This window comes from Eutrema salsugineum, unplaced genomic scaffold (assembly GCF_000478725.1).
Source record: "Eutrema salsugineum unplaced genomic scaffold, Eutsalg1_0 scaffold_10, whole genome shotgun sequence".
NCBI lineage: Eukaryota > Viridiplantae > Streptophyta > Magnoliopsida > Brassicales > Brassicaceae > Eutrema > Eutrema salsugineum.
The window spans coordinates 10,208,942-10,223,204 of record NW_006256908.1 but is presented as its reverse complement, the minus strand read 5'-3'; the positions used below and the strand labels follow the sequence as shown (position 1 = coordinate 10,223,204).

General features: G+C 34.8%; 3 protein-coding genes across 6 annotated transcripts; 2 read left to right on the top strand and 1 right to left on the bottom strand.

Annotated features, from left to right (window-relative positions):
* Positions 1-597: 597 nt before the first annotated feature.
* LOC18027273 (jacalin-related lectin 22) lies at positions 598-3,630 on the top strand. The gene is made up of 5 exons (XM_006411096.2): positions 598-672; positions 1,433-1,649; positions 1,808-2,275; positions 2,624-3,082; positions 3,168-3,630. Exons 2-5 carry the CDS (start codon positions 1,449-1,451, stop codon positions 3,414-3,416), a joined length of 1,377 nt encoding a protein of 458 aa, XP_006411159.1. The 5' UTR covers positions 598-672; positions 1,433-1,448; the 3' UTR covers positions 3,417-3,630.
* Positions 3,631-4,262: 632 nt separating this feature from the next.
* LOC18027272 (putative leucine-rich repeat-containing protein DDB_G0290503) lies at positions 4,263-8,052 on the top strand. Of its 4 annotated transcripts, none has more exons than XM_006411093.2 (4): positions 4,263-4,373; positions 5,030-5,337; positions 5,430-7,266; positions 7,357-8,052. In XM_006411093.2, exons 2-4 carry the CDS (start codon positions 5,078-5,080, stop codon positions 7,882-7,884), a joined length of 2,625 nt encoding a protein of 874 aa, XP_006411156.1. In that variant the 5' UTR covers positions 4,263-4,373; positions 5,030-5,077; the 3' UTR covers positions 7,885-8,052. The 4 variants fall into 4 exon arrangements, with proteins under 4 accessions (XP_006411156.1, XP_024016874.1, XP_024016873.1 ...); XM_024161106.1 differs by having other exon boundaries at positions 5,424-7,266; positions 7,429-8,052; XM_024161105.1 differs by having other exon boundaries at positions 5,424-7,266.
* Positions 8,053-8,115: 63 nt separating this feature from the next.
* LOC18027271 (CDP-diacylglycerol--glycerol-3-phosphate 3-phosphatidyltransferase 1, chloroplastic) lies at positions 8,116-10,136 on the bottom strand. Its single transcript, XM_006411092.2, has 6 exons — positions 9,658-10,136; positions 9,220-9,317; positions 9,090-9,140; positions 8,845-8,958; positions 8,695-8,751; positions 8,116-8,583 (listed from the first exon to the last, which is right to left on the bottom strand). Exons 1-6 carry the CDS (start codon positions 10,082-10,084, stop codon positions 8,386-8,388), a joined length of 945 nt encoding a protein of 314 aa, XP_006411155.1. The 5' UTR covers positions 10,085-10,136; the 3' UTR covers positions 8,116-8,385.
* Positions 10,137-14,263: the final 4,127 nt, after the last annotated feature.

Genomic DNA, 14,263 nt, shown 5'->3' with positions numbered 1-14,263 from the left:
GGTGCGATGAAGTCATCATTGAAAGCACCTGCAGATGTGTGTGTGGTGTGTGTGTGTTGGAGTCAATATAGTAGTCAGTACATCATTGAAAGATATGCCTTGTTTCATTGTAATCCGTGAATCTATTGTCTCTCGAATTCTCATTTCACATCATGCCTCTTTCCTCTTATCTCGCTTTTTTTTTTATAAGTTACTAAGAAAATATTGTGTCGTTTACAATGTTGAGCATCGGGCCAATGCTCATTTTCTATGCTGCATCCCAAATCACGTGTTCCTACCCACAGAAGATAGGAGGATTCAGAGAGATGACTATATTATTGGGCTCGTTATGGACTTTTATTCAAAGAGAAAAGAAGAGAAGGATTTGTTTGTTGTACTAAACTCACGAGTATCTGCATTTGATCACAAGTTGGATGCAGCTATTATTGAGCTCTTTAAGGACTCTTCTCAATATAAATTATTGCAATATTATAATCCCTCGTGAATCACGAGTTGGTTACAACATACTTTTGATGATGGAAACAACGTGACAAAAAAATAATAATACTCTAATAATAACGACCAACGTGGTAACGTGTCTAACCAAAGAGTGTCAATAAATACCACATTTCAACACCCAAAACCACAGGAATTCATCTCTTTCATTCTCAATCAGAGCTCAAGAACTGACTGGTTCTCTTTCTCTCTCTCTCATCTTTTTTTTTTTGATGGTTTTGAAGTAGCTGTTTGCAATTTTTTGTAGCCCTCATTGGATTATGATTGTCCGTTATATGTACATATGTGATTTTGTGAAGCCAACAATTTTAATTATAGGAGTCGTTCCCAATATAAAGATTAGAAATTTTGTTTTGTTTCCGCAATCTAGATGTATATAGTATATATATGTATATACACAAATTTAGTTTTCTAAACATGTACATTAAGTACCATTAATCTATATTCTGATAATTAACTGGATATATATATTCTAAAGATGAATATCTTTGACTATTTTAAGAGATTGTCTCACAAAAAGTTTATGAGAGAGACGAATGTTTGGGAGAATGTGACTGTGTGAGCAACTAGTGTAGCATATCTAAACTAAAAACAGTGAGAAAGGAGTATGTGGATGCATTTTCAGTTCGCTATATTTGTTTGATATTATACAATATACTTTTATCTTCATTGATTCATATAATACACCAATAATAGATCTATCAATACATCACGTTATAAATGTTACCCTACCATTAGTTGATTGACCCTACCATCAATTGATTGCTCTGTCTGCGATTCTTGGACCATTTTGATGTATATGAATAGGCTACACCTTTTTTTGAACATTTTTCTGAATCTTAGCTTGATTGTGCATACTTTATGGCCCTTTTTTTTAAAAAAAAAAGATAGTGCATACTTTATTGGATTTGATTTTTTTTTTTTTTTCATTTTACAGGATTTGAAGATTCGAAATGGCAAAGATGTACCAGAAGATGGCAATTCGCGGTGGTGAAGGAGGACGCGAATGGGACGACGATGTATACGAGGGTGTAAGAAAAGTGTATGTAGGGCAAGATCTCTCACGTATCACTTACGTCAAATTCGAGTACGTGAAGGAAGACGGCGAAGTGGTAACACGTGAATATGGGACAATAAATCAACAACCTAAAGAGGTTCTCCATTGCATTTTTTCTCTCCATTTTTCACATTCTTAGTTTTCTACATCAATAGATTTATTTAGTGTTAAACAAACCACTAAACTACGAGCAATGGGTTTTATTTCGTGTTATTTCAATGTCTTTGATTGAATAAATGGCATTTTCACATATAGTTTGTACTTGAATATCCTGATGAACACATCATAGCGGTGGAAGGAAGCTACAACAAAGTGGCTCTGTTTGCCACGGAGATGATCACATCCCTCGTCTTCAAGACCTCAAAGGGTAGAACGTCTCCAACGTTTGGGCCAAACTTGTTCGGAGTTGTGAACGGTACAAAGTTTGTTTTGGAGAATCAGAGAAAGAAGATCGTAGGGTTTCATGGACGGTCGGATAATGCTCTCGACGCTCTTGGAGTATACTTTGCACTGGACTCTCTCAACACGTCGACCCCTCTTTACAAGCTGGAAGCCCAAGGTGGTACAGAAGGGACTGTTTGGGACGATTCTTCTTATGACGGTGTTAAAACGCTGCGCATTGGTAAAGATAATTGCCGTATCACTTATTTAGAGTCCGAGTATGTGAAAGGTGGGAAGTCGGAGACACGTCAACATGGGGTGAAAGGAGAAACACCATCCGAGGTAATTTCTTACTACTTCTTATACTTATCCACAAATGGTTCAATATTTCTCAAAAAAGTTATACGTCTTGTTGGATATACAGTAAATTCTATTAATATTTGAACTTGTATAACAACATATTTACATATGTTTTTAGTCCTTGAATATAAATAAACTTCTTTGTATTCAGAAAATTAAAATATGCATAGAAATTGGACATGTAACTACACTATATATACCAAAAAAAAGAACATGACTTAGTTTGAAACGGCCCTCGTATGAAGTTATCTCACAAAAACCCTTAAAACCAATTCTATATTTAGATTTCTTGTGACATAAACTTTCTTGAATTTTTGCATTTTGTTGTAGTTTGTGCTTGATTTCCCGGGTGAATACATCAAATCGGTGGAAGCAACCTATAATCGTCCAATCCTTTTCCGCAACACCGTCATTACATCGCTTAAGTTCGAAACATCAAATGGGAGAACAGCATTCTTTGGGTATGAGGTTGGTAAGAAGTTTGTATTGAAGCAAAATGGTCTTAAGCTTGTAGGGTTCCATGGAAAAGAAGGTGACGCTATTGATGCTCTTGGAGCATATTTTGCACCTATTCCTGCTCCTACTCCTTTGATTCCAGCCAAGAAACTACCATCAGTAGGTGGCAATGGAGGACTTGCATGGGATGATGGTGTTTACGACGGTGTGAGGAAGATATACGTTGGACAAGGTAACGATGGTGTGTCCTTTGTCAAATTTGAGTACATTAAGGGAACAGACTTGGTACCTGGAGATGACCATGGGAAGCAGACATTACTCGGAGCTGAAGAGGTGATCATTTCCATAGACAAACAACAAAGTTTTTTTTTTGTTTCAACTACTTCACTAAATTGTATTTTTCTGAGCATTTTTTCAGTTTCTGCTTGAGGATGGTGAATATCTCACGGCTGTGGAAGGCTACTACGATAAAATCTTTGGAGTCGAGGAACCAATGATTATCTCTCTTATGTTCAAGACGAACAAAAGGGAATCAACTCAGTTTGGAATGGATTCCGGTACGAAGTTCACGCTCGGGGAGAACGGACACAAGATCGTCGGGTTCTATGGACAAGCTTGTGATGTTATTTACGGTGTCGGAGTCACTGTTGTGCCCATCACCGAGTGAAAAACCCTTTTATTTATCTCAATAAAATCAGCCAATCATGTCGACTAAATGAAACTTTCAATAAGATTGGTATGTATGTAAGAAAAATGTTTATGTTGTGAACTTGTGATGTGGGTCATCAGTCTTCTCTTTACTCTACTACTTTTTCAATGTGTCCTTTTTTTTCTTCTCTACAATGTGTTCAAATGGGATAATAAAATTCTTAGTTGAGCCATATTTTAGTCTTACATATTTTTGACATGTATTTGATTTTGAATTAAATTGGTTTTAAAATTCTATGAGCCTATTAATTAGAATAAATAAATTGATCAGTTTTAGTTATTTTGTTAGTAGATCCAAATTAGAAATAATAAAAAATGCTACCATTTATCAATAGAAATCTACTAAAGTTTTCATATTCCACCTCGTTACTATAACAGTAACTTTTTTAATTTTTATCAATGCATCTTACTGTCAAAAACCTAAAATCAACTGCAGAAGAATCCCACAGATTTATTATATATGTATTATTATTAGATTATTTAATTAATTATCCTTTTTCACTATTAATTATCATTTTTATTTTTGAAAAAGGCAGAAACCAAACTATATCGAGTATGCTTGATTACCAAACAGCTAACACAAATTGGGCCCACAATAAGAAAAATCAAACGGGCCGCTCCTCTGGATGGCTTTATCTGTCGCAAGTTAAAAAATTTAAAAAGTGACGGAAGTCTACTTTCCATAAATACCCCTTTATAGATACTCTATCTACGGTGAACGCCCTCCGTTTTGTCGTTACTTGTCCTTTCGACTCCTTGTTCAAGGAAAAGACTTAACGCCTCTTCGTAAAAGCCTGAAGTCGACGTTAACTAACGCCGTCAGAAAATCTGCATTTCGGATTTGGATTCTTCTTTGCTTGATTGAGTCTCCCTCCATCTTCTCGATACTCGGTTCTGGAGAATCTCTCTGTTTCTGGTAACTTGATAATTCCCTGGACATTCATTTTGTTTTGTTTTTCGTTTGAATTTTGAAATATTAGTGATTTCATGAAATCATTTTCATAAGGTTGTTTTTTGTATTTTGATTGTTCGTAATTTCGCCGAACATTTTCTTCTTCAGTTTCTCCGCCGCACGGACTCAGGTTCGATGCTCAACTTTAACAAAACCTTTGAAAATATTCGACTTGGTGGGTTTTCTAGGGTTTTTGTAGTGAATGGTTTCAAGGGTAGTTTGGTATTTTACTCAGTTACAACAACTCGCTGTTTGCGGATCTGTCAGAAGCTCTCTGACAATTTCGTTATATAAAACAAAAGTTGTGGCGATCTTGATCTTGATTCTATTTTTAACCATATCTCATTCAGTCAAGCTAAAAAAACGTTAGTTGAATGATTCTCATCGAGCAAGTGGTTTAAGTAGGATTCACTTTGGCACACACTCTCTGCTCTGTTTTTGATATTAATTCGCTTTCTGAGGAAAACATTTTGTGTTTCACAAATGTTAAAACTTTGCTCTTGTTTCATGATTACTGTCTCTAATCCATCCATGTAGCAATCAAATCAGTGTCTCTATCTATGCACCTGTTTGTGCTAAAAAATAAAGGAAACTTTTTTCTTACTCTTTTTTTGCTGTAGTACCCTTTCCAGCTTGTCTTGTTTGATATTGGAGATACATACACACCAATGAAGAAGCTTTTCTTTTTCAAATCGTCGTCATCTGGTAATGGAACTGATAAACAAATTCGCCGGGAAAAAGAATCAGAAACTTGTCCAAAGGGTCTTTCTATGAAGCCTCAGAGTGAAGAATATGGTGGTCATGAAGCTCTTAGACGAAGCCGTTCTTTTTCTTCCGCAGCTTTTCTCCTTGATGGAGCAACTTCCTCAAATGATCCAACTAATGCTACTAGAAGCAACCATCATCGACTTCGAAATCATTCATCTCGGTAAAGTTTTGTGCTTTGGTCTTTTATGACGTTGTTGTGTTGACTTGTCTTTATAAACTTGGTAGTTGATCATTTGTACGTTTCAGTTTCAGATGTTTTACTCCGGAAAGACAATGTAAAAAAGCAGAACATAGTCACATGTACAAAGTACATGACTCATCTGGAAGTTTGTCAACTTGTTCTAGTAATGTCTCGAGCCAAGTCTTGGACCGTTACATTGATGGAGAAGAGCATACAGAACGGAGTAAGCATTCCCCGCATAGTAATCTCTCTGGGAGCGTCAAAGGAAGGAGGCTTCCACCGCGAGTTCAAAGCCCTTCACCACTGTCATCAGATACTACAACTGTCAAAGACAAACGACAACCTAATGGTACTCGCCTGAATTTCTCTTCCACTGATTATGCGGAAAATGGTTTGAGGGATGTATCGCCTCGTTCACTTGCGAGAAGCGTCATTAAAAGACTCTCTCATGCTCACAAAAACTTAAAGCCGTTGAGTTACGAGTCGATCAGAGTACAAGATGTCTTAGGTGGAAACAAACTTGACTCAAGCTTGGATGGTTTCGTCAATCTTCCATTGGCTGAACATAAAGAATCGGTGGATGAATATGACAACGCAGAGCACCAGGAGTTGTTGAACATGCATGTGGGCACTAAGGAAAGTGATGTTAGTTCCGAGCTAGAAAAGAAGTATAGAGAAGCTGAGAAGAGAGTGAAGCTGCTTTCAGAAGAACTGGAGGAGCAGAAGTTCCTATCAGATTGTGACTTTGATATATCATCTTTGGTTGGGGATATTAGACAAATGCAAGAAGAGAGGGTAGGCTTGGCTTTCGAGGTTTTAAGTCTCTTGAGATCACAAATGGATGAGAGGGCCTCTGCTAGGGAAGAAATCAAACGGGCAAAGGCTGATATGGAGTTACATATACAGAGACTAGAAAAAGAGAAGAGCGAGTTACAGTTTGGACTGGAGAAGGAGCTTGATAGAAGGTCAACTGAGTGGACTTCAAAGCTAGAGAGTTTCCAGATGGAGGAGAAGAGGCTGAGAGAGCGTGTCAGAGATCTTGCCGAGCATAACGTCTCACTCCAGAGAGAAGTATCGACTTTCCATGAAAAGGAAACCGAACGCATCGATATGATAAGACGTATGGACGAGACAGTAACGGAGTTGAGTGCAACATCAGAGGAGTTGCGTGAAGAAAACGTGTATCTTATGCAAAACCTTTCCAAGGTACAAGATAGTTACACTGGTACTACAGAAGATCTTGATTGCTTAAAAAGAAACTTTGAAGAGAAGGACATGGAATGCAGGGAGTTACACAAGTCTGTCACAAGATTTCTAAGAACCTGCAGAGAACAAGAGAGGACAATTCAGGGGCTTAGAGATGGTTTCTCAGAGGAAGTTAAGAAGCAACCGTCAGAGAAACGTGAACAGATAGAACAAATAAGATTGGCAGGGGTTGAGCTTTCACTTAGAAAGGAGGTGGAATCAATGAAGCTCGAAGTTGAGTCTCTACGTCGTGATAATATTTGTCTGCTGAATCGAGTAAAAGGAAATGGAGAAGAAGTGGAGATTACGACCATCAAGCTGGACAATGAGTTGAAGATGCGTGTATGCCTATTGCAAGACCAAGGGCTCATAATGTTAAACGAGAGCACGCAGCTATGTTATAAGTTTCTGAAGTTCATCGAAGAGAAACTAGCTCACTTCCCTGAGTCTTATCAATCATTGAGTAATGGATTGAGTGAGCAGTTTCTGATAGAATCTGAGATGAGAGTTCATGGAATGCGCCGTGGAACTGAAAGCCTGAAGAGGAGTTTGCAGACTGTCACCAGCTTACTGCTTGAGAAATCCAATGAGATGACATCAAATTCAGAATCATCTTCCTCAGCCGCTGCTAGGCCTAGCGAGCCAAACAACCAATCAGTGGAGGTGAGTCTGTTCATTTTCATATCCTCCATTGCTAGCTTTATTACGTGTGTTATCTATGCTATAAATGATTCACCTTTTTATCTGATTTAGAAATTCCTGAGAGCTGAACTGAGAGCAGAGAGTCTAGTCACGAGTTTATTAAGAGAAAAACTGTATTCCAAGGAAGAAGAAATCGAACAGCTGCAAGCAGAAGTAGCAGCAGGAGTACGGGGCAACGAAGTTCTACAATGTGAAATCCAAAACGTCTTAGACAACCTTTCAGTAAATACCCACCAATTAAAAGACCTCAAGCTGCAGATGATGAAGAAGGACGAGAACATAAACCGGCTTGAAACCAATCTTGAGGAAGCTGGTAAAGACTTGGCTAACATGAAAGCTAACTTACCAAAAGTGTTGGAGGAAAGAGAAGAGATGTGGATGGATGTGAAGGAATGCAGAAAGAGAAACATGGAATTGGAATCAGAGAAGCAGATGTTGAAGAACAAGGTAGAGAAACTGGAAGAGGACACACTCATTAAGGAAGGTCAGATCACAATACTAAAAGACACGCTTGGAAGCAAGCATTTCGATCTCCTCTCTAGTCCTGACTTCTCATATAATGATTTCTTAGTCCAATAGACAAATAACAATAAATGTATAGGCGTCTGTTTCTCGTGCTTTTGTCTCTATCTTTTTTCTTTCTTTAGAGCGTATAGGTTGATATGTTTTGGTTCTTTTTTTAAGTCTCTTTTTAGATTGTTTTTCTCATAAGTTTCACCCTTTGTGAACGATAGAAATAAAAGAAACTTTTTCCTTCGGAAACATGTATATAGAGACACCTTTTTAACTTCCCAAGAAACATGCAATGCATCAATCAAACCATGCTTATAGTAGAAAAGAAATCAAACTCAATTGTGTCTAAGAAAGCTACATCTCAATGCTAGAAAGAATCTGCATTTGAGTCTACCCGATAACCAGTTCTATCGTGTATTTTCATGGTTCTGAAAATGAAAAATAACAAATTCACTTCTTTAGAAGATCCAAATTCAAGTTTTGTGCTCCTGTACAGATGAGACCCTCTCCATGATTGCGTATATCCAAATGCAGGTCAAAAGCAGAACAAAACCGATAGATTAATTACTACTTCAGTAGTACTTTCCATATCTTCCTCATATAAACGACTAAAGACCAAACCGATAGTCCTGCTGATACATAGAGCAAGCCAGCACCAGAAGCTACGAGCCATCCAACACTGCTATCCCGGCTTGCAAGAAGTATGGTTAATGCTGTCATCTGCGTGGCGGTTTTCCACTTGCCCAAGTTATTGACTGCAACAGCCTACACAACCATCAATCAATGCCATCTCATGATTCAGTAAGAACAGAAACAAACAAAAAAAAGCTCTTACTTATTACAATATCAGAGATATATTTTGGTGATTCAACTAACCTCTAAAAGCTTTCCGTTTTGAGATGCAGCCCATTCTCTTACTGCGGACATAGTAATCTACGTGAAGACAAAATGTATTTTTTATGGTTAAAGACATGTTACTTATTCTGCAAGTGAAGGAATACAATCAAATTTTTCAACATTTCTTACCTCCCTACCAATGATTGCAATAGAAGGTACCGTCAATAACCATGGAACTGGTCCTAATACAGCTACGTCGATAGGTTTTGTACACAGTAAGATCAATGTAGCTGCGACCATAAGCTGAAAACCCAAGATATAAATCAGAAATACGTGAATCTAGTCTCCATAGATCTACTTTCCACTTTATTGAAGCTTTAAATTAAGAAAATCAAATAACCACAGGGGTCGTTACGGAAGACAATTCTGCACACCTTATCTGCAACTGGATCCAAAAATGCACCAAACGCAGAACCTAACCTCATCTGAAATGTAAATGATATTCTCACCGTTTAAACATATATAGAAGAAGGAAATATACACAGAATGGTAGAAAGAAAGTACCTTGCGCGCAATATAGCCGTCAAGCCAGTCTGTAATGGCCGCTGCAATGAAAATGCCTGTGGTCGCAGTTGTTCCCCACCAACTATCAACGTAAAAGGCTACAAGCAAAAAACAAGAGAATTAACAGTTTTGCATGGAATACAATCTCATAAAACTTTAAACTTTCCCACAAATTATAGCTTAAAAGTATTGCAATCCAGACGATTGATAAAACATAGGGAAGCTTATTCGATGGCGGGTCTAATTATCTTCATGAACCAAATAAAAAGCCAAAACAAAAAAATTGAGCTCTCGAAATGATTCTACAGACCCAGAAAGGATCATAATATCTACTTAGACACAGCTGCTTATATCTTAAGACACACCGAAAATGTTATGTGCGCTTGAAAAATACCAAATTTCGAATCCAGAACAATTGCTTCCTACAAATTACCGTACTTGCGACGAGAAGCGGAACGGCAGCTACACGACCAAGGGTTAATACGGTGGGCAATGTAAGAACTTTGGAAGATGATTGCGGCGGCGAAGAATTGTCTTCATCATCAAGCTCACCGTGACCACTGAAACTGTTCCGATCCGCCGTGACGGCGTCGTCTTGACCCATACCCGACACGAGGCCCGATCGGGTAGACGACGATGGTCCGCCTTTCTCCGACGAAGAGGAAGAGGAGGAAGAAAAGGAGGAAAGGCGGTAGTGACATCTCTGAATCTGAAACCTTAGAGCTCTATGGGAGGAGTAACGGGAAGTAATAATGCTGCGTGAGGAACGGCTAAGATGCGCCGGGAAAGAAAAAGGCGCGCATGGACGTAAAGTGCGCCGCAAATTGACATCGACGATTAACGAGGCAAGACCGGATCTGAGCATGGACAAGCTTTAATTGGATTCAGTCTATTTCCGAAATTGATTGATGAAAACTGAACATGTTAAAATCGAAGATGAGTGACCTGAAAATCAAAGAAATTGGGAAGACGGTGACGTGGACTCAAAAGGGCACAAATGACTTTTCCAAATGGAAAATCGAAAGAATTGGACTTTTGTAGTTCAATTAAGCCCAAAGGAAAGTAAACATCAATATTTTCAACAAATCATGAATACTCTCAAAACAAGGCTGAAAAGCACAACAATTTTCTTTTTGTATAATCTCCAAGTCTAAACATTTCAACAATTTTTTTTTGGTTTTTGTTTGACAAATTAGACTATTTGAGAATGTAATGGTTATTTACATATCCCCATTGAAATCTCACAAATCTACATACATTTTTACATTTGAAGGAATCAAGTTCTGAAAATATAGGATCCAATAAATCCACTAAATCTATTATATAATGGGAGAGTTTTCTCTCCATCTAAGGTGTCCACATCAACATAAAAAAAAAATTAAAATTAATGACTTAATTAATTCACACATTTTTAAATAGTATTATTTTCATTCAATAATAAAAGAAAAAGAAAAACACTAACACTAAATTTAATGACTTAATTAATTCACACATTGTTTATAATTATTACTTTTTATTCAGAAGAAGAAGAGTAAAAATTAGGAAAAACAATAAGAAAACATAGTTAAAAAAGAAGAGGATAAAATGAAAATCATAGACGATGAAAAAGAATAAAAACAATAGGAAAAAGAAGAAAAAAATCAAAATATAAAAGAAATTTGCTTTAGTGTTAGGATATGTATTACTGGTAAAACTACTTTAAACTAAATTGCTTGTGTTTTGATTCATATTGGTATAACTATGAATAACTATGTCAAACTAAGCAGTAATACTATAAAAAACTATGTCAAACAAATTGATATCACTATGAATAACTATGTCAAACAGCGTAGTAATACTATGAAAAACTATGTCAAACTAAGCATAAACATTATGTTCTTAATTAGAAATAAATGGAAAACATTGATTGAAATTGTGGGGGCTTACATTAGAAGACAAAAACATAAACCATTCTAGTTAAACAAATTCATAGGTTTAATAAAGACTCACTGACTAAGATTAGCTAAACATTTGGTTTTCCATAAGAAAAAATCTTGCTAATACCTGCCAAAATTTCATTCAGATTTGCAATCTCCTCAGAATTGGTCTTCAGTTCTTCAGGCATTTGTTTGATCCAATGAATCATGGTGTAAGCCATCATTCTGCACAATCCGAATGATTACAACCCAGAAATTCGAAGACTCTAACAATAATACTAATTCATAAACCCAGAAATTCAAAAAAATAACAATAAAACAATTCATAAACTCAGAAATTCAAGAAGAATAACAATAAAACTATTCATAAAATTACATTAGAAACTTGCTTTTGTGTTAGGATTTGTATTACTGGTAAAACTACTTTAAACTAAATTGCTTGTGTTTTGATTCGTAATGGTATTACTATGAATAACTATGTCAAACTAAACAGTAATACTATAAAAAACTATGTCAAACTAATTGGTATTACTATGAATAAATATGTCAAACTACGTAGTAATACTATGAAAAACTATGTCAAACTAAAGTAAACATTATGTTCTTAATTAGAAATACATTGAAAACATTGAATGAAATTGTGGGGGGACTTACATTAGAAAACAAAAACATAAACCATTCTAGTTAAACAAATTCGTAGGTTTAACAAAGACTCACTAACAAAGATTAGCTAAACATTTAGTTTTCCATAAGCAAAAATCTTGCCAATACCTGTCAAAATCTCCTTCAGATTTACAATCTCATCAAAATTGGTCTTCAGTTCTTCACGCATTTGTTTGATCAGTAAATCATGGTGTAAGCCATCATTCTGCACAATCCGAATGATGAAAACCCAGAAATTCAAAGAGTCTAACAATAATACCAAACTCATAAACCCAGAAATTCAAAAAGAATAACAATAAATAATTCATAAACTCAGAAATTGAAAAAGAATAACAATAAAACTATTCATAAACTTACATTAGAAACTTGCTTTTGTGTTAGGATTTGTATTACTGGTAAAACTACTTTAAACTAAATTGCTTGTGTTTTGATTCATATTAGTATTACTATGAATAACTATGTCAAACTATGCAGTAAAACTATAAAAAAACTATGTCAAACATATTGGTATTACTATGAATAACTATGTCAACCTACGTAGTAATACTATGAAAAACTATGCCAAATTAAGCATAAACATTATGTTCTTAATTAGAAATACATGGAAAACATTGATTGAAATTGTGGGGGCTTACATTAGAAAACAAAGACATAAAAACATTGTAATTAAAACAAATTCATAGGTTTAACAAATACCCACTAACAAAGATTAGCTAAACATTTGGTTTTCCATAAGCAAAAATCTTGTCAATACCGGCCAAAATCTCCTTCAGATTTACAATCTACTTAGAATTAGTAATCAGTTCTTCATGCATTTGTTTGATCAATAAATCATGGTGTAAGCCATAGTTCTGCATAAACCGAATGATGAAAATCCCAAAATTCAAAATCTAACAATAATCCAATTCATAAACCCATAAATTCAAAAAGAATAACAATAAAATAATTCATAAACTCAGAAATTCAAAAAGAATAACAATAAAATTATTTATAAAATTACATTAGAAACTTGCTTTTGTGTTAAGATTTGTAATACTAGTAAAACTACGTTAAACGAAATTGCTTGTGTTTTGATTCGTAATGGTATTACTACCCAATAACTATGTCAAACTAAGCAGTCCCCACTATAAAAAACTATGTCAAACTAATTGGTATTACTATGAATAACAATGTCAAACTACGTAGTAATACTATGAAAAACTATGTCAGTTATGGAAAACCAAATGTTTACACCATGATAAACCCAATTCATAACCCCAGAATTTCAAAAATAATAACAATAAAACAATTCATAAACTCAGATATTCAAAAAGAATAACAATAAAACTATTCATAAACTTACATTAGAAACTTGCTTTTGTGTTAAGATTTGTATTATTGGTAAAACTACTTTAAACTAAATTGCTTGTGTTTTGATTTGTATTGGTATTACTATGAATAACTATGTCAAACTAAGCAGTAATACAATAAAAAATTATGTCAAACAAATTGGTATTACTATGAATAACTATGTAAAACTACGTAGTAATACTCTGAAAAACTGATAAAACTACTTTAAACTAAATTGCTTGTGTTTTGATTTGTATTGGTATTTCTATGAATAACTATGTCAAACTAAGCAGTACATACAATAAAAAAAACTATGTCAAACAAATTGGTATTACTATGAATAACTATGTAAAACTACGTAGTAATACTAAGAAAAACTATGTTAGTTATGGAAAACCAAGTGTTTACACCATGATAAACCCAATTCATAACCCCATAATTTCAAAAATAATAACAATAAAACAATTCATAAACTCAGAAATTCAAAAAGAATAACAATAAAACTATTCATAAACTTACATTAGATACTTGCTTTTGTGTTAGGATTTGTATTACTGGTAAAACTGCTTTAAACTAAATTGCTTGTGTTCTGATTTGTATTGGTATTACTATGAAATACTATTTCCAACTAAGCAGTAATTCAAAAAAAAAACTATGTCAAACAAATTGGTATTACTATGAATAACTATGTCAAACTACGTAGTAATACTATGAAAAACTATGTCAGTTATGGAAAACCAAATGTTTACCCCATGATAAACCCAATTCATAACCCCAGAATATCAAAAATAATAACAATAAAACAATTCATAAACTCAGAAATTCAAAAAGAATAACAATAAAACTATTCATAAACTTACATTAGAAAGCTGCTTTTGTGTTAGGATTTTGTATTACTGGTAAAACTACTTTAAACTAAATTGCTTGTATTTTGATTTGTATTGGTATTACTATGCATAACTATGTCAAACTAAGCAGTAATATTATAAAAAACTATGTCAAACAAATTGGTATTACTATGAATAACTATGTCAAACTACGTAGTAATACTATGAAAAACTATGTCAGTTATGGAAAACTAAATGTTTACACCATGATAAACCCAATTCATAACCCCAGAATTTCAAAAATAATAA